Here is a 21,057-nt window from a genome sequence, read left to right as displayed (position 1 = left end):
CGATTCAGTATGTTAGTTAACAACCGACTATAAATAATATAACCTTTAAAAAGCTAACATAACCTAAAAGAGGTTCTATATAAATCTAAAAACCTAATCTCTGTGCTATTATAAGTGGAGGTGGTAGGAAAAATCTTGTGTGTATTACGAGCACAAACAATCATTGCCACTCAAGAAATGTATGGCTGCAGACAAAACAAGCTACTAATTAATAACTACTTTTACTGCAAAATATTATCTTGTTGTAAATCTTAAACATTTCACCTATTGGGTTTGATGATTGGAGTGTCCAATCGAAATCCATCACCACTTACCATATCTGTTTTATGTATTTACTGTCTTCTGAGTTAACAGTACAAGAGTAAATGTATGTTTCAAGAGTGTTATTAGACGTATTTTTATTTATTAAATTGAGTAAACTGAGTATGATCCAAGATTTCCTGAAAGCAGTGCATTATCACTCCATTATCAAACAAGAGAGAATACAGAACAAGCCCCATGAGAGGTTACCCTTCATAAATTAGACAGTGATTCTAAACATTCTACTAGTCTCCCTAGGGCCGAGTGTAATATCTTATCTTGCTATCTTGCAGACAAGAGGAGTGGATTTTATACCCTTTAACTACAAACAAATAATATTTACCATATACTGTACCATATGTTTATGATATATATTCAATTATTACCTTTGGTAGATTCCTATGTTAAAATCATTACCATTTTTAGAATTAGTTTGATCATACAATAATTAGGATCGATTGGGACCAGAATCTGGCTTTAAAAATTATCCAGATTATTTAAATTAACCATCTTGAAAAAGGCCAACATGCACTAGATGAGTAAAACACTTTTACCTAACCCGCCATGTTAAACTTCCCTATCCCAAGCGTGATGTATACTACTTCTTTACTTCACGAGTGATGTAAAGTTGAAAAAACTCACTCGGTGAGGTAATGAAACCCATTTATAGCTATTTACATTACAAGTGTAGTAAGGGCGTTTTTACATCACGTAGGTGAATGTTGTGCAACGAGCGAAGGCGAGTTGCATAATTCACCGAAGTGATGTAAACACGCTCTTGCGTAACGTGTAACGTACAAGATTTTACCTGACCCGACAATATTCAGGAGGTTACGAGCAATATGCTTCATTATCAATTTCACTCATCTTCTAACAGTAACGTTCATTTACAAACAAAAGGTAGGTTAGGAAAATTCTTCAAAGCATAACAATAAAATTCAAACACACAGCTGATTTCTAGCATTGAACGTCGTTGGCTCCATAGAGGTATATTTTTTAAGTTATCCACTCAATGTTATTTAAATGGGTTTCATTACATCACCGAGTGAGTTTTGTTCAACTTTACATCACTCGAGAAGTAAGGAAGTTGTATACATCACGCTTGGGATAGGGAAGTTTAACATGGCGGGTTAGGTAAAATAACATTGAGTGCTTAACTTAAAAAATATACCTCTATGGAGCCAACGGCATTCAACGCTAGAAATCAGCTGTGCGCTTGAATTTTATTGTTATAATTTGAAGAGTTTTCCTAACCTAGATTTTGTTTGTAAATCAACTTTACTGTTAGAAGATGAGTGAAATGGATAATGAAAAATATTGTTCGTGCCCTCCTGTATATTGTTGGGTCAGGTAAAATCTTGTACGTTACACGTTACGCAAGAGCTTGTTTACATCACTTAGGAGAATTATGCAACTCGCGGAATGCGTGATGTAAAAACGCTCTTACTACACTTGTAATGTAAATAGCTATTTAACATTGTACATTTTCTTTCATAGATACATTTTCTTCATAGATACAGTAAAGGGTCTAAAAGAGAGGTCAATTGAAAAATTGGCTTTGTTCTAGCACGGTTTCACATTTAATTTATGACAACAAGTTTAGAGTGTACAGTCAAAATATCAGACACTACATATTTGAGCATTTAAAAACAAGTTTGATACGCTTTTGAACTAGGGTAGTGGTTCGTTTTAATGCTGCTAAACACTTAATTTGTTTTAAAAGATAATTCAAAATTTTATTTCTTACTTGAGACGAATCCAGATTATTGACAGTACAGATTTTTTACGTCCAAATTATCACATTATACTGTGTTCAAGTATACAGACTCTTTAACCAAGCCAAATTTAAAGGTCAACTTATTGTAAAAAGCATAGTTTATTTATATAATGTAGTAGAAGGATAAATTTGTGGGGCGATAAACTCAAATTCAAAAATAAAAATGCATTATTCAAATACAAAATTAAACAGTGCTGTAGGTGGAATCGTTCCTGTCACAAATACAGATAACAGTTTTTGAGACAAATAAACTCTATGTTGATATTTCAGAAAATAATAGGCTGGGCCTAAAATGTGAGAGTTGCTTAGTCCTAAAGTGTTAAGTTTCATTATGTATACGAAACAAAAGAGATGGAAGCAATAGGTGTCAAGTCCTTCAAAAGGGGTGATGGACCATGAACGGTTGGGAAACGATCAAAGTTTGAAAAACTAAGAGGAAAATATATTTACAGTAGCCCACTTTGAGTAGATTGTTAAAGTGTGTTCAAAAGCAGTTTTGAAAATATTTTTAATGCTCATGTTTTTATACTTTTTGTAAGGGAATAAAAACACTTGTCCTCCCTGATCTAAATACTTGTTGATATATATTATCGACCTTTTGTTATATGGCATAATTAGTTGATAGTAAAACAACAATGGCGTCTGGGTCTCAAATCGATCTAGCTTGGAATCATACCAGCAACCTTCAATTTAGAAGGCGATCACTAAAACTACACACAGCATCCCAGAAAAATATATATATAAGACATATCTTATGTCTAACCTAGTATGCTAGTAATCACCAACTCCAACAATTATTCAAAAATATATGTATTTTCCTTTACGAGCATGTTTATTAATTAATATAACGATATTTACAATAAGAGAAATAATAGGGGATGTCTATATCATAAACACAAAGGTTGGAGATAGAATGGACGATAACATGTCCATTACAAAGAGAACAATCATTTAATGTCAGCTCATCAATAACAGAACCCATTTGGACGAGAGACAAAATTACGATAAATCTGACATTTACATTGCGTGATTGAATTGATTTGGCTTACAATCCAGTCTGATCTAATGGACTGTTTGATTACAACATTTAATTGTATCTTTTAAACCAATTATCTGCAAAAGTATGACATTTTACACTACCTACTGGAAAACACAAATGAACTGACCTGGTTTCCTTGAGATAAAAGTTTTCATTTAATTAGTTGCTCGTTAAAGTACTTTGTTAGTTAAAACTCAAGTTCCTTCATAGAAATGTTTTGATTTTATTGTGAAATGGGTACTGATTAAAAGATGGAGCAATGTGAATAACAAAGAGCTAAGACTTTTCAAGTCTCTTGTATGCTATTTTACTTAAATGTTTGATAGAAGAAACCTTACATAAAGTATAAATTTATTGTTCCTTTGGGATTTTTGCAATCAAGCTTTGCCCTACAGCTGTAGTTTACTAGAGAAAATATTCCTGAACGTATAAAAATGTATAGACTTTGGTTTTGACAAAAAACCAATAGAGAATCAACCATAAGTGTTGTGTATTTCTTACGTATAAAAGAAATAATTAAAAATGTTACCCAAATTTTAGTGGTTCCGTTGTATGTATGTAGCCAAGTGCTACGTATCACTTTTTGAAAGATACTTTTTCCACACTAAGCTATATAACTTTGCAAATTTGAAAAAATGTTACAGTGCAACTACACTACAAAAAGTAAAAACATGACTTAACCTACACCATAAGAACAAAATGCTTTACATACAGCAAAATATGTTACATAAAGTAAAAGAAGTGTTATAAATTCTCTTACATAGAGTAAACACAGTTTTACTAATCTGAATCTAGGTAGTTTTGATGCCGCAATGCTAATCAATTTTTTAAATTTTTATTCTATAATCACTTTCATATTTGGATTTGCGGTACAGTAGTTAAACATTTTCAAAATCAAGCTCTCATATTAAGTTCAACGCCATCTTTAGAAATGTTGTATCAACACAAACATACCAATTGCAAGAGTGGGAGTGTATCTCAAGAGAAGAATTCAAGTTTAATGTGTTTTGTCAAAGTTAAATTGAATTCTATCTTCAACTTGCGTTTCTTACGATTTCTCAAGAAATGAGATACTCTATGTTCACAAAGCGTCTTCCACTTTGACAAGATGTCTGTTACAAGATATGGAAACTTTAGTTTCACCACGGTTTACTTTTCAGTGCACTTGTTAAAGTTTAAACTTAGTAATAAAAAATGTATCTTTGTGCTGACCGGAAATAAATAATCACTGAAAGTTATTTTTTTCAAAACGGATTTTTAATAATTATCTATTATTTTAACTTTGTATTATTATTCTAAGATACGAGGATTTATTATCCAGAGTTGTAAAGCATAGAATCGTTAACTAAACTTTAAAAATATTTTCATGAACCATGTCAGAAGACTTTTTAAAAATAATCTCAATAATTATATCTAATATCCAATGCTAACTGAGGCGGAAAATACTTTAATTAACTTTTGATAGTCTGGGTAGCAGAGTGGTGTTAATGCTCGCCTTCAAATCTGAATTTGCTCGTTCAATCCAAAAGCACAATCAATTCAAGACGAAATGTCATTTGCCATTGGGCAATCAAATAACGACGCTATCTTACAAAAGGTGGACTTTAAAATTATAACAAAACCATGGTTTTAACTGTTCCCTTACATAAAAACATACAAATTCCAAAGTTACGAGAATAACAAAAACATCACTACAGTAATTTAAAACTATTTATCAAATCAAGTTTCCTTATTAGTTTACTAAAATTTCAAACTTTCTAAGAACCAAAAATAAAAATATCACAATATTTTTACTCTCATATTTGCTACTAAGGGACCATTATTACACGTAAGATGAAGGCTTCGACTAATATTTTGTTAATTTGCCATGCACATCCAAAGAAGTTTTCACATTGAAATATCTGTACTTTACAGGAGGAGTTCATTACTAGTTTAGTCACAATAATATTCTCAGCTGGCTTGACAAAGGGAGTTCGCCAAATTACCAGACGAGATAAGACGTTCCCTTGGTTACATACCTACATTAAGCTTGGATTAACCCCATGTGGTTTGTAAACCTTATACTCCAGTATGAAGAATTATTACAGTTTTATTCCTTTGAGCAACATTTTGTTCAAATTTCATTTAAAATGCAACACAGAACTTTTACAACATTTATTTCTAATTCGATAGTAAAATTGTTCACAAAAGTTTTGACAAAGATATTTTTAAAAAATCGATAAAAATGTCATTACTGGATCACTTAATCATGGATCCCTGTAACATGAACTTAGGCTAAGTTGAACATGTAAAATGTTCTTTATGCTTCGTCCAACAGGTTTTGGGGAAGCCTTTCATGTAAAAGACGCATAATTGAAAGCTAGTAATATTTAATTTCACAAGAACAATAAGCAATAATAAATTTTAAAACAAACCTTGATAAAATATCATGTCAACCCTTTATAAGCAAGTATGTCAGCATGAATGAAGGATAACAACCTCAACACAAAGCAGATCAAATTACTAGACACAGAGTAAAGACATTCAGCACATCTGCATTACGAGGTTAGCCACGTGTGTTCCATGTAGCCGTGAAATCCCTTGAGACTTACTTCTTCCTCGATTCCCTAACAAATAAAAATTTACCTCTGCCAACATAGGATTTATACTCTCTCCTTAACAATTGTTTTCACTTTCTTTCTGATTCTCCATTATAAAGGGTTGAGTTTAGGAAAAGTCATTATTTTGATCAGAATTTGTTTCACAATCATTACAACTAATTGTTTATTTTTTATTTTATTTTATTATATACCTTAAATTGACCTTAAAAAGAGAAATGTTAATATACTATAATACAGTATATGTTTAACAAACTTGTGTAGTTTTAAAAAAGTTGTAGATTTTACAATGGAATGATGACTATACTTGCAGTATCCAAAGTTAATGTTAAGATACAACGTTGAGTGATAAAAATTTAATTTAAAATAATGACATAAAAAATAGCTTTTGCTAGGTTTTTGTAAAAAAGTGTTATCAAAACTCAATGAGTGAAAAGAAAATTCTGCTTAAAAGTGAAGATTTTCAAATATATACTATCACTCAAGTAGTTTTTGTATTATCATTAAAAAAATGACAATACTTTATTAAAAATATGAGTTTGCAACAATATCAACACTTCCACTTTGACTTAAACAAACTGTCTCTCACATAAAGTTTTACTTTACGTTCAATATCCTGTAATTAATGTATTTTATAACTTTTCAATTTTTTTTTAGCAAAAAATATTTACTTCTGGATAAATAAATTAAAATTGTATTTATAGTAAAGTTTTTGTTATTTTTTACTAATTGTCAATTGCCTGTCTCTTGGTATATCTCTTCTTTTTTTCCAAAAAACTCTTGCATACTGATATTTACTGAATTTTCTCTTGTACGCTCACGTCTAGCCCATTGGGTGTTGGTGCAATCTTCTGGTTTCAGATAATTTCTTTAACTAGGTCTATATTCTCTGCATATTTGTCATGTCATCTTCAACGATTCATATACCGTAATAATATCACATTATAACAATAATTAAATTTAATGTTTGACAAAGTAATACTCATTTTTATTGCAGTAATATTCTGCAATCAATATGATGCAGTAGTTACCACAAGTTCGTGAGCTGCCAGGCTTAGTATTGATCTTATGGTAGTGACCTCAACAAGGCCTTGTAACAATGTTAATGTCCTTCACTAATGAGAAATTTAAATTAGTTAATATTACCAAATTTACACTTGTTATTACTATGTACATTTTTATAAGAAGGTTCAGTGGTAATTAAGCAGCATATTTTTATTGTTTTTTTTTTTTATTTTTTTATTTAGGGTAAGTTTTACAAAATTCACTTAACTCATAGGCTGAGTGGCAAAAAGTAATATAAACATGTACAGTTAATAAATGTAAATTTAATACACTATTTATATGCAAATTGAATTTGTTTCACTACTGTGTTTTTTACCCTACCACTTATCAGTCTTAACTAGTGCAGTGAAAAGTGTAAAAAACTTAACAAAGTAGCAGTGGATAGCCTTTAAAAGATAAACTTAGCTTGGTATCACACACAGAGAGGTTACTGCACTAGCCAATGAAACAGGAAGTGGGCTGATAATGGCTTTATTGCAATGGCCAAACAGGAAATTGGATTGCTCCAGTATCTTAGGGCTTATCTCTAGAGTCTAGACCCAGTAGATGTTACTAGGAATGCTAGTGTTTAATTATTTAATCTAATTAGCTTGATTTGTTATTAGTTAATATACATTAAATGATTTTTGTTATATATGTAAATTAAGTTTACTTTAACAAGTAACATGTACGACTTATAAATTATATGTAATTAACATGTAATTAAAGCTCTTCTTTGACTACTGATACACAACGACTCCTATGGTAAAGTAGAATTTCTACATTGAAGTTACAGCCAATTTTAGGAAAAAATAGCATATAACCTCCATTCAATAAGTATTGGGACTGGTTCACTGTAGCCTCAAAAGAGCAGTGGAGGGGGGTTCGACCGGTTGAGTTTAATAGATGGGCCCTTCACCATTCAGGAGCACTTTAGTTTAGACGACTACGGGCATTTGTCGAGACAGGGGGTCATAATATTTGCACTGAAGGTTTTTTCATTGTGTCGTCACGCCAACATGGAGCATACCGTCGAGCAACACTGTGAAGTTTTGCTTTAAACTCAGAAAACCTGCATTGGAGACTCTTGCCCTCATTAAAAAAGGTTTATGGGGATGATGCTTTAAGCCGCACACAAGTTTTTGAGAGGCACCAAATGTTTAAGGATGGCCAGGAACTTGTCGAAGACGAGTAACGCGTCGGACGCCCGACGACCGCTCGAACTGAGGCTCTCACGTGATCAAAATGAAGGAAGTTTTGGATTCTGACAGGCGTATTACCATCACCCACATCAGTGAGAAGACCGGCCTTTCAGTGTGAACCACCTAAATTATTGTAACAGAGAATTTGGCGATGAGAAGAGTCTGTGCAAAGCTGCTACCGAAATTCCTGAGCGAGGAACAAAAACCGTCAAAGGTAGAGATTTTGCAAGAGATTTTGGACTGCGTCCAGCAAGATCCTAATTTTCTGGACGACGCTATTACCTGGGTATTGTGAACAAAATGTTAGAGTTGAGGGAAAGGGTCTCCGATGCGGATTTTAAAGAAAAAATTCATAGAGTTCCTCGACGGTACGTTCCATCTTGGCGTGATGACACAATGAAAAAAACACTTGTTGCAAATTATTGTTCTAAATTATTCTTTTGACCCAATGTCTCAACGAATGTTCGTAGGAGACTACACCAAAGCGCTCCTGAATGGTGAAGGACGAAGGACCCCTCTATCGAACCCTACCGGTCGGACCCCCCTTCACTGCTCTTTTGAGGCTATAGTGAACCAGTCCTCATACTTATTGAATGAACTCTGTAGTTTGACACAGTAGTAAAATACTGTCTTCTAACCTACACAATATTTTAAGCAAGACAGACTGAAATGGTAGTCTACTGTAAACCATCCCATCTTTAACATCACTATGGACTACCATCGTAGATACAAGAAACTAGAAAATCGGTTTGGACTTGAAACCATGAGCGGCGCTGAAGCATACCTTGGCCACCTTTAACTTTAACTTAAACTTTTACAAGAAACTTTAACTTTAACAAACACGCAACTAAATGAGACCCAATGTCAGAGCGGCACCGCTCATGCCGCTCGTCGCTTGTATTGTACCCGAGGCCTAAAGTTAACCAATTTTGACAGTTTTCCAATTTTGAAAGTTTTCCAGTAAGACCTATATTTTTCATTATTTTAAAAAGAAAGTTCTATGGCGATGCTTTTATAAACAAGATTTAGCCTATGGAAATGTATTTATTTTAACGATTGGACATATTTATAGTTTTTTATAAGATTTTGTAGTTAACAAAGTCAAATGCTTTAAACAAGTAATATAATACATTGGAGTATAATACTTTTGTATCCAAAGTCAAAAGCTGACATTTTCCAAACAGTTCCGAATTCAAAACAAAGAGCGAGGGTAAAGCTGCAAGATTGTACCAACAATAAACCTCCGAGAGTTACCAAGTGATGAAATATTCATTCGATTAATCCATAAACCCCCAATCTTACACAGTGTAGCTAGAGTTCTCGGTCTGTTTCATCTGGTTTGGCTTGTCCATTTCATTTTGGAAACAATAGTGACAAAATTGTAATTGTGAAAATTATATAAAAATAACTTTAAAGAGTAAGTTAGTAAAGTTCTAATCAAATTACAAAAATATATGTTTACTGATTATGCAACCATCCAACATTAAATGTTAATTGATTTAGCGGATGAAATGTAGGAACAATTGGATATATCTACCTTTTTACCGAACTTCCTACATAGGGAATAAAGCTATAGGTCGAAATGTTGTTGACACAAGGACTATACTAAGGCTTGGTCAGAGAATGAGAAAAAAATGCATTTTGGCTAATTTCACGAGTAGAAGAGTTTGTGATTATTTGAAACTGGTATAAACATTATTAAATTAAATAATTATGTACAGTCTCATTAAATACATTTTTATCAACAAGCTATTGTTGTAATGGTGAAATTAATATTTCTTGACCAGATATTAATATTTTGGTACAGAAAGGCAATTAAAACAGTGGATAGGACTAAACAATACAGCATGTTACAAAATCTCAACTTGATGTCAAACAGTAAATATTTGAAACGAGCTAAAAACTTTACTCTTTGTATGAACTACAGAAGATAATCTTTATTAACCTTTAAATGTCAGTAGCTTTATTGAAAACTAAAACACATTTCCTTTGTGCTGAACTTTATTTACAGAGTTTTATTATTATTGGCTTTCTGTTCTACTTGTTTCGATTGCTCATTTATTTCTAGGTATTAAAAAAAATACAACAACCATATTTTAAAATAGTAGGCTATAGTTTCATAAACGACTCTAAATTTATAGTTCACTTGGAAAAAATATAAAGGGGTTGTTAAAGTGAAACATTGTATGAAAGTGGGAAACCAATAATATGAAACACCAATACAAAATACATATTTCACATTATGACAGCCAGTTTTGTTTGTTCGGTTTTATTTAAGCTTTCGGGCAAAGCTCAGCATATTAATTATGGATCCATCCATATTTTATTAGTTTTCAAATGTAAACAATGGAATTAGAGTTTGTTCTGAAGTGACAAACTTCATATAAATAAATTCATAGAGTTTATAGCTCAGTCAGTGATAACTGTGAATTCCAATTAAATATTGTAGTTATCGGCTTAAATTACTTTATAGTTCCAAAAAATGTGTACAAACATTAAACTCAGTTTATTAGCCACATCTTAAACAGGTATGATATTTACTTTAAGGTAACATATCTTGTTAAAAATTCATAAGATTTTTATAAAATTTAGTACATGTTTAACCTCACAATTATTCAAAATTAGTGAACCAGCATTATCAAAGTATGGGCGGGGTTTTTTGAAGGTTTTTAAGAGTAAAAATTAGTTTTCCTATTTTTTGACTCTCAAAATTAAGTTTACCAATTTCTTAATAAACAATATTCTGGAGCTCCTATTAAACAACTCGTTTAGTATATTAAAACATCATTTAGGTCTAATAGTTACAAAGAAAAAAATATATCTATATATTAATTTGAAACTGTTTTTCTTTGTCATAGCTAAATTGAGAGAACGGCTGGGCGTAGAAACTCGGTAGGGGTGTCTAAAGAAAGGTCTTGGTCTGTAGATGAGCCATCAAAAGAGAAACGTGGTAAATTCCCTTGGGGCTTTGCCCCAGTGGCCTTTGAATTCCCATCCCATGTTATTCTTATGGAGGAAAACTGGGTTTTTGTCCCAGCTAATTTGAGAGAACGGCTGGGCGTAGAAACTTGGTAGGGGTCTCTAAAGAAAGGTCTTGGTCTATAGATGAGCCATCAAAAGAGGAACGAGGTAAATTTCCTTGGGGCTCTGCCCCAGAAGCCTTTAAAGTTGCCTCTTCAAATTTGTTTACCATCTATCTATATATTAATAGGCAAGCATGTTTCTTTAAAACCTTTTTTCTCAGCTCGTGTGCATCGTAGGGAAAATCTACGCATCCCGTTAGAAAGCTATTTTCCTGTAGGTGTGCAGAATCCCTTTATAAATTTAAATAAGCTCAAAGATAAGCCCAAAAAATGAGTTTAAAGATTTGAAAAAATTAACATGGATCTTATGCGTTGCCATGCTGGTGACGAAATAACAACGAAATATAAACAGGAAATCAAAACAAATGGAAGAAACTCCAATCACATGTTTTATTTACAGTGTGGGGTGAAAATAGAGAAGTGAGTACATTACATAATTTTGGTCGACTTTCGACCACTGGACGACCTCTCGTATGCATAATTCTACACACTACTTTTTAATGAAACAGCTGTTAATATTTAAATTGTGATTTATTGAATTTTTCAAAATTAAGTACAGTATTTGCAATGGGTTTTTCTGATTTTAAAATCAATTTTATTCTGCATCGTGTCACGTTTTGCAATATAATGTTCTATTACCAAATCTGTGGAAAATCCTAATATCACAGTAACTCTTAAAATTATTTCTTATGGAGTTAACTTATATCTATTGTATGGCTTGGTTTCTGCCTTTTTTTACCACTTCTTGGAGATTGTACGTAGGTGAAATTCTTTGGCATATTGCATCTGTAGACGAAACTTGGGTTGGTGTAATTATTACAATGGAAAAGAGCGAGAAATCCTGGACAATTTGATATAGGCTAAAAATAAAACTGAATTAACACTGTGCTCCATTTCTTGAGCAATCATTGAAATAACCGATTTTCAAACAATGGAAACATATAAAAAGTCATAGAACACAACCAAGTAAAATAAATAGAAATAATGTTTTTTTTTACACTAAAAACACTAAAAAAACAAGATCAGCTTTTTGAAAAAAGATAAGATATTTACAAAAGATTTTGATTATATCTAACTGTTGTGTAGATCATGAGTATTTCCATAATCTTTGAGTCGCATGTAATGCTTTGCAATTGCTCGAATTCGAGCAACAGGTACACTAGTATATATATAATTTTAATCTTAGGGAGATAAATTAAACTTTTGTAGTTTACTTGTTTATGGATATATTTAGATCAAATTGCATTAGGTAAATTTCTTTATTTCAATCTGTTCAAATAAAAAACACACTTTGTGACATTCTTTGGGAGCAGCAAACTTAACAGAGAGTAAATCTAACATCTTGAAGGAAATATATCAGAGAAAATCCAATCAGGCAAATAGAAATTCCCTAAATCTAAAGGTTTGCTGCAGCGCGTGTATTTATGTACTCTAAATGCTAAAAGCAATATTGATGCTTTAAACAAACACAAGTGCTAGTTTTAGTCACGACATTTTCATGGCAAGGTCAAAAATTAATTAAATGGATTCTCATTAGGGAAATAGTGCATGTTATGTCACCAGCCCTTATACCAGACAAGGGGTGGACTGGGTGGAGGGGTGTAGTCCAATAACTATTGTCCACAAACAATTGGCATTGTGTACGCTTCAACAATAAAATTGGCCTGCAATTCCACAAACACAACCTTTTAACTTTCAGACTTTGAAGGATCATTTGTTTTATTTTGCTTCCATAACAAATTTTCAAATTATAACAAATAATCTGGGTCATAACACCTCTCTTAAAACGAATAGGAAAACAATAGGAATAGAAATACAGTAGAACCTTGATAACAGGACTCTCCTGGGGATTATAAAAATGGACTCATTTGTTATCAAGGCTATCATACTTATTATCAAGGTTTGTAATTACATGTGATTAGGGATAAAACAAATTGTAGGGGATATGAAATTACATTTGTTATCAACGGTGACTCTTGTTATCGAGGACCTTGTTATCAAGATTCCACTTTAGTAACTAGATAGTTATTGAGCAGGATTAACTTATAAAATACTCTGTTCACAAACTTAAGACGGTTTTAGAGAAAAAAAATCCATTCCTTCCATAATGATACTACCTTCAAAAAAATAGCGCAACAGATGAGTTTTGCCAAATTATATATCAGATGCAACATATAGGCCTACATTAACAAAAAATATTAGTAGAGGAACTTACTCTCAAACCGCCTAAATTTAGTGGACCATCATCGCTTTATGCTATATTTTACAGAATGTGAAAGAGTTATTAGAAGACACCATACCAGACAATACATACCAGATAATTCATACACTCAACATGCATAGCTCTCTACGTTTTACCAAGTCTTAGTCGCTGTACAAACGGAGGAATGTGGATGAATGGATAAATATTGCTTTAAAACAATCGTGTGGCTGTGCTAAAGTGATAAAGTTCACATTGTTGGCTAGATAATCTTATATTAGGTATTTCAAAAAGAGAAACATTAGCAAATAGGAAAAAATGTTTCGATTTAAGATTGCCCGTAAGGAAAAGTTGTAATAAGTCTGTAATCAAATCTGTCTTTTAAAAATCATCAAAGACTACATTATATACTAGGACTATCAAGTATCAAGAATAAGGGTTGTTAATATTGCTTACCTCTGGCAGGGGCGGATCGGAGGGGAGTCGGGGCCCACTCATAGTGAGCCCAAGACTGTCGGGTCAGCTGGTACACAGCCTTGTCCTCTCATCATACACCATCACCACACCGATTCACCATACACCTACACACACACACACGTGTAGGTTAAACAACCAGGTACGGTTGAGACACAATCTGCAAAGATAAAAAAGTAAATTACACAGATATTTTTACTAACACTTTCCTAAAATATTTCTTAGATTGGGGTTATAGAGGTTTGTAGGGACTCAATGGGAATTTGTATGGATGCTAACAACCAGTGGCACACCCAGGGGGCGGGGGGCTTTGGGGGCTTAAGCCCCCCCTCAAAGACCTAGGGTTAACTCTTTACAAGGGTCAGGAGTCAGCTGTATATACGTAATTTTTTCAGTAATTTTAAAAATATCATAACTTTTCTTTCAACAGGATTTAAACTTAACACAGCAAGGAGCACACGTTTTGTAACGAGTATTTTTACGCTTATGCAGACAGACAGACAACACAGCTGCATGTTCTCCCTTCACCCCTGCCTCCCTCATAGTGTAGTGCCTACTGCCAAAGAAAATAGAACCTAAAGAAATAGAACCTTATGTTTAACCTTATCATTACGAAAGTGAGCAAGAACAGTGATAATACAATCTTAACAGATTTTTTAGGAGAAAATTTCCAATTAGACAGCTTGCCTCTCCTGGAAAACTTCCTAACCTAGAAATGTGTTAAACAGCTTTAGGTGTCCTTTACCACCAGGACTCACACATAGCTACAGTAATTGCCACTGGTGATTGGCTTGGTTAGGAATCTGATCTCTAGAACAGGAGTACAGTATCATGTTCTAACCACTAATCCAGTGCTTGTGGTTCAAATCATCATTAGCCTGTAGCAGTTTAATAGCACTAGAAAATTTGTAATAATGGAAAGGAAAGATTCCTTTTAATGCCTTTGGCATTTATTTCAGGTTTTTAGGGGAACAGTTTCTAAATCTGGTCTTGTGACTATCATATGTCATTAATTCGTAGCCCAATGGCAAATGGCATTTGGGTCTGGAAACGATCTTGCTTGGGATCAAACTAGTGAACTTCAGGCGAGCACTATAACCTCGGCTCCCAGACAGCTTAAAATGTTTATACAGCTAGGTGGTTGAAGTATGAGAATATTAAATCCAACTAGGTAAATAATTCAAGAACTATAAATTGAAAATTGATAATTGGGCGGTTGAAAATGTCGTAGGTACTACTAAAATTCTATAGGTAGTGTCCTTAAGTATAAAAGACTTTGATAGAAATACTCAAATACGCAAAGGTGATATGAACTCTTCAATTAATATATGTCTCTTGAACCAAAGTCCAAAATTCTGAGAGCAACCTAAGATACAAATTAAATTTGTTTAATGGATTAATAAATTATTAGTGCATGTTCAGTAACCTAATTCTGTGAATATAAAAGTATAAAATTGATGCAAAACCTAATTTGAAATTTTTTAATCTCTCTTGTTGAATCCAGCAGAATAATTGAAAAAGTTATAAAATACCGAAGTGTGTGTTGACTAAGTTGTGCAATAATATTAAAGTGGTTTTCCAGAAACTTCAGACTTACACTGGCTCTAAAATTGTAATTAGATGTAACACTATCTCGGTTGTTTGCAAGAATTGTGTTAGAAAGATAAAAAGTAATAACAAATTTAATTGCAGAAAATTTATTATTAATCCAACCTGTACCAAACCTTCTACCTTCGGATTAAAAGGTGAGCACAAAACTGTCAGTTATCCTGATTTATATCCTGGGCCCATTTTCTAATGGAAATTTGTTCAAGAAGTTATTAAGGTTAATCATAAGGTTTAAAATGGTTAATAATGTTAGCAATGCTTTAAAGTCGTAGCAAACTAATGTTAAGTTAGTAATAAACCAAACAATCACTATTTTATTTTTTTTTATTCTAAAACTGTAGGATAAGCATAAAAAATACAAAATAATAGTTTGCCTGGAACAAATCCATTTACCAAACAAGCAAAATTCTTCGAATCAAAAGTGTCAATATTTTTTAATTACAAACTGAGAGTGATGAAATGTTTTTTTATCTAATACAAACTTATTATAATCAGAAAGCAGTGACACTGTAGTGGGATTGAACGAAAGAAAACATTCACATTTTCAACTTATTCTGTTTCTCTCTTTGTATAAATTACTGTACAAATTCTTTGATTATTGTCATTAACTACATATTTAACCAGATTAACTGTGCTTATTTTCAAAACTCTTACTTCCTAAATGTGTCTATTTTTGATTCAACCAAAATATTTCCTGGAGCTACCCCAATTGGCTTTCGAAATTTGAATGTTAATTTAAAGGAATCTTCCTGCATTAAATCATTCAATTTTAGCTCAAAAATTTATCGTTTTCATTAAAGTTAAAAATTAAGAACGGGTTACAAAAGGGCTCCTACTGCAGTAAGATTGAACAGGAGAAAGCATGAATGAAACACACTGACCTTGCGGATATTGATCAACCCTGTGAGCCAAAAGTGGGTTACATACTCCCCCCACTTATACACACATGGAGGAACATTTAATTGTAACATGGTTTTAGACTGGGATTATATGCAGTCAAAATTATTAATGTGACACTTCGTATTTTGGGTGTTAGCGAATATCCCATATAGGGAATAAACTTACCGTAGGTCTCATGGTAAGACTTGGAATTAACGGATTTAATTTTTCGTTTTGATGTAATCAGAGACCAAAAACACCATCCTTAATTTTTTTTCTATAAAACAAAGCAAAATTCTGTGCAAAAAATTGGTACAATAATCATTTATTTTACATCCTTTTGTAAAATTATCAACGTTTGGTTGGTTTTTTTGATTATAGAGGGTCAAAAATATTGATGTCCTATGAAGTTACTTTATATGTAGGAATTTACAGGATCTGCTTAAAAAATAAGAAACACACAGAGTCTGTGCAATAATATCTCGTATATCTGCTAAGAGTAGGTCTTTAATCTTTATATAATTCATCGTGCAAAAAATGTAGCTCGTCAAAGCAGATTTGTTTTGCCTAGAGTGATTTTATTTAGAACACAAAATTACGGTTAACCACACAAAAATAATACATAGCTTATTAAGTTTTAAAAAATGTTAAAAGGAAAAAAACAGTTTAAAGCATGTCACTAATGTACTTCGTATAACTCGTTTAAACACCCCATCACTGGGGTGTTTTACATCACGTGAAGGGGTTTCATATCTCAACAACATCAAATTACCCCCCCCCCCCCCTTCTCCTTAATCCACCCCTATATCCTCCGGCTTTGATTTTCAAACGGGAAATTTATTGTTAGTGATTTATGATTACTCACCGACAAAAATGTATGTGTAATTTTTAAATTGCTATATTTAGGACACTGTTAGAAAATAATAAACCTTTCTTCACTGTTTTTGTTATTTTTTTTTCAAAGATGTGAAAAATTGAACATTACTAGGTTCAACATGGTTAAAAATACTCTTGTATAAATTTAATATGCTCAGCTTAAGTCAATTTCAAATTTCAAGTATTTTTAGGTTCTGTATAAGTAGAATGTTTTGATAATTATCATTTATTTCTTGTTATTTTACCAACTATAGATTACTTTTACTAAATATAATTTTTCTTCACTATTGACATTTTAATGTTTTCTGACTAATTGAAACTGTATTAGCTATTGCTTGTCTTCTAATATCATAAACAAAGAGAAAACACACTGTCAAATCCGCCCCAAGAGAATGTTATTCAACTACTCAAATATGATTTACAAGTTATACACATCAAAACAGGTTTCAGATTTATTAAGGTGTGAGAACCTTTGAAAATGAAATTACGTTAGGCTGCTTTGAGTTTTTATTTAAAAGATGATAAATTTGTGAGAAGAATTTAAACTATTCCAGGGAGTTTGGATTTGACCAACTGAAATAACATGTGAAATAAATAAACTCAATGAGTGATTATATTAAAAGTAAAGTTGACGCAAAACTTCAATTAGGGTCTAATCATTTTGTAATATGCATTACATACACAATTTGCCATCATGGTTCAGTAATTAAACTGACCAACGCAATACTGGCCTGATTTCTATTGTTTTTTTTCTATTGTAATCACTTTAAAACTAAACCGCTAGGGGTAAGACAATTTATTTATTTAGGAACCGATTACAAATTATTAAATTATTGTGCGTTTTTGAAAAAGATGTTTGATAAAATGTTTTGTTAACGTGAGGTATGGTAAAAATGACACTAAATAATATCTAACAGTCTCGTGCAATCCTATTAATATTATCTAATTATTTATATAGAATTTCAAACCCGAATAGTTTTTACCACAAATTAATTTAGCTGTGAGGCGGCATATTTTAAATGTAAAATCAATTCTCACTAATGATGAACGAATGGGACCCTTAGCAAGTCTGGGTAATTAATTAATAAACTAACAGCTTAGGGGTTGAGAATCAATGTTAGTCCAGAGTAGTTTCAAACAGCAATTCATAAATATACGATTGTCATGGTTCTTTGATTATTGATTGAAACTGCAATATATTATTATGTAATTCACAGTAAATATGTTAGGGTACAATTCTGTACTCGTTTTAAGGACAAAATTGTAATAAACAAATATTTAAACAGCCGGTCATTCACTGGGTCACAGCTTTGGGCGTAACCAGTAAATTGAATTTTGATCAATTAATTTTCAAAATTTTTGTTAACGATGCTTTCTAATTTCTAATTACGTGGTAATTTAAAATTACTAGATGAAAAGTGGTCATTAGCTCTTTTATATTTAGAATCTAAATTTTAACAATACTGAAATTATTATTTTTACTACATATATACCGGGTGTTTAGCTTCAACCTGAAAATCTTGAACAGGTTACTTGTTGAAAAGGAGAGGGTTTAACATGATTTTAAAATGTTAAGTAATATGTGGTAATTCATTGGTGAATTGATTTAAGTGCAATAAATTTTATTTCAACACTGTGTTTGAACATAATAAATTAAGATTTATCATTAGGAAGTAAAAGAGAGTACAGGCAATATGTTTAGACTATTTTCTACACTTAATATGCTACTTTCCCACATCGGATACATGTGGAAGCTCAAGCTTAAACGGTCATTCACTGGTGCTCTCCACATAAAAAGGTAACTAAAATTGCTTTTTAACATTAAAGACATTCTAAAGACTTTATACTTGAAGAAGATTGGCGAAAGGCGATAATAAAGGGGAGGGAGAGGGGGATGATTTGATATCCTTCCAGATTTACCAAGGGTTCTGTAGATCCAATCTTTATAAAATTTCCACTCAGTGAAAATATGTTGAAACTCAATCACCCCCAACTTATCTTATTTCCCCTGTATATAACCATAGATTAAAGGAGTAGAAAAAATTTGTCTACTCCTTTAATCAATGATATAACCTATCATAAACAAATTTGATGAAGACTTTTTCAATTAAACTCTCTCAACACAAGAAATACAGTACCTAGACGTTTAAGATGTTTTTTTCAGAATTTATATGACAGGATATATATTTAGTCTAGATATTGTATGGTTTTTGAGTCAGCTTTCAAAGTTGGCTAATTTGGATATTGGATATGATACTGATAGTTAGAGGAGATGAAACAAATACAGGTTTAGCTTAACTAGCCAGTAAACATAACTGTTTACTGATTATGGATCAGTATACTTTGTTGTTTATGGATTTAACATAATTGTTTGAATCCCTTTGTAAAAATCGAGTGTTTATTTATATTTTTGTCGATCGCCTTGGTAAAAACTGATGTCATTGAAAAATTTCTCGTGTATTCAATTTATTTCCCTTGAAATTGCTCTCTACTAGAATCCATTTATCCAATGTGACCTACAATTTTACTACAAATAAAAAATAGATGAGCAGAAATTCAAAAAAACTTTAATTTTATTTTATCAAACAAAAATATTGAGATAGTAAAATATTTGTAAACCTGACAAACTGTACAGATAAGGTTGGATGAGAATCTAAAAAATGTAATTAGGTCAAAGTAAATAAAACCGGAGCACTTCTGGGGGACACAAGCCAACTTTTAAGCATTTCCCTTCTGGCGTTATCGGAACTCGTAAAGACCTCCCCCCTTGTAAACTGACTCGGGGAATTAGGGGTTGGGAAATGGGCGAAGGGGGGATACGGTATTAGGCTACTCCGCACAGCCCTAGGTTATTAGAAGGCTTTGTAAATGGAGTCAGAGCGTTTTAAACTCAAAGTTGACTTTCCTTATATGGCAATGTGATTAAATTTATAAAAGTGGGGTTAAAACATTTAGAGATATAAATTGAGCAATATATATAAAAATTCATATTTGATAATAAAAAACCAGTAAACTTACATTTATTTTTTTATCCATAAACCTAGTTTCATACATAGTCATGGTGTTGTTAATCTGAACTTTATTAACTATCAACATCAGATAGTAACAATATCAGAACAGGGGTTTCTTCTCCTTAAGCTGGAATTAGAATTTACTATTTATTGTGTATCATTGCTTTATTGACTAAACTGTAGGAGTTTTTCAAAGGTAGAATTTTATTGATGTTTAGGAAAATCATTATGAATAGTAAACTTAGAGGGTGTTTAATTTAGTCACTGTACATGTAAAAACCGTTTACAGGCTACTTGTTCTTATTGTTTCCAAATACCTACTAGAATTTGAAAGGGTGAGGTTCATAATGTCCAAATTTCACAAACTCCAACGATAATATATTAAATAAACAGTGCGTTTCATAACCTCCAAATTTCATAAACTCCAAAACTATAATTTTCAAATAATCACCGATTCACAATGTCCAAACTTCACAAACTCCAACTTTTAAATATCAAATAAACAGAGCGGTTCATAACCTCCAAGTTTCATAAGCTCCAACGGTACAGTCTCTGCCGTAAGTCAATCGAATTGGCGGGATACCGAGGCGGACGGGCCGAATGAACCTCTCTGTTTTACACAAACATACATTCACTAAACCTGCTCTGCTACACTTATTTCTTAACATACAAATTTCAAATTGATATATTATTTTTCTGGAAAAACCAGTGCTCATTACTATGTAGCTAGTTTTTACCTTAACATAATTTTTATAATTTATTTAGGCAAATTAAAACAGATGATTGTTTTTTAACACCATAAAAAACATGAAAAATGTAGTAAGCGAGGAACTTTTTTATTTTTTGGTCAGGAAAAAAATTCCTGCGGCAAAGTTTTAGATCAAAGTATGAATTTTATTTTTTATTCGAAGCTTTTTTTGATACGGAGCCTGCTTGTATCATTTTTAAGCGATTAAAAATAGGCATA

At 32.1% G+C, this 21,057-nt stretch overlaps 1 protein-coding gene across 2 annotated transcripts in view; it reads right to left on the bottom strand.

Annotated features, from left to right (window-relative positions):
* The window catches only part of LOC128999597 (uncharacterized), a 108,978-nt gene that overhangs the window by 66,727 nt on the left and 21,194 nt on the right, over window positions 1–21,057 (bottom strand). For both annotated transcript variants that reach the window (XM_054426182.1, XM_054426183.1), the window contains exon 2: window positions 13,699–13,823. In XM_054426182.1, the coding sequence (XP_054282157.1) occupies window positions 13,699–13,740 (42 nt within the window). In that variant the 5' untranslated portion in view covers window positions 13,741–13,823. The remainder of the gene's footprint in view (window positions 1–13,698; window positions 13,824–21,057) is intronic.

The sequence above is a fragment of the Macrosteles quadrilineatus genome, unplaced genomic scaffold (genome assembly GCF_028750875.1).
Source record: "Macrosteles quadrilineatus isolate MER2022 unplaced genomic scaffold, UCM_ALF_1.0 Scaffold_8__2_contigs__length_117827958, whole genome shotgun sequence".
NCBI classification, from domain to species: Eukaryota; Metazoa; Arthropoda; class Insecta; order Hemiptera; family Cicadellidae; genus Macrosteles; species Macrosteles quadrilineatus.
Note: the sequence above shows the minus strand (reverse complement) of the source record. Positions and strands in the feature narration are given on the sequence as shown.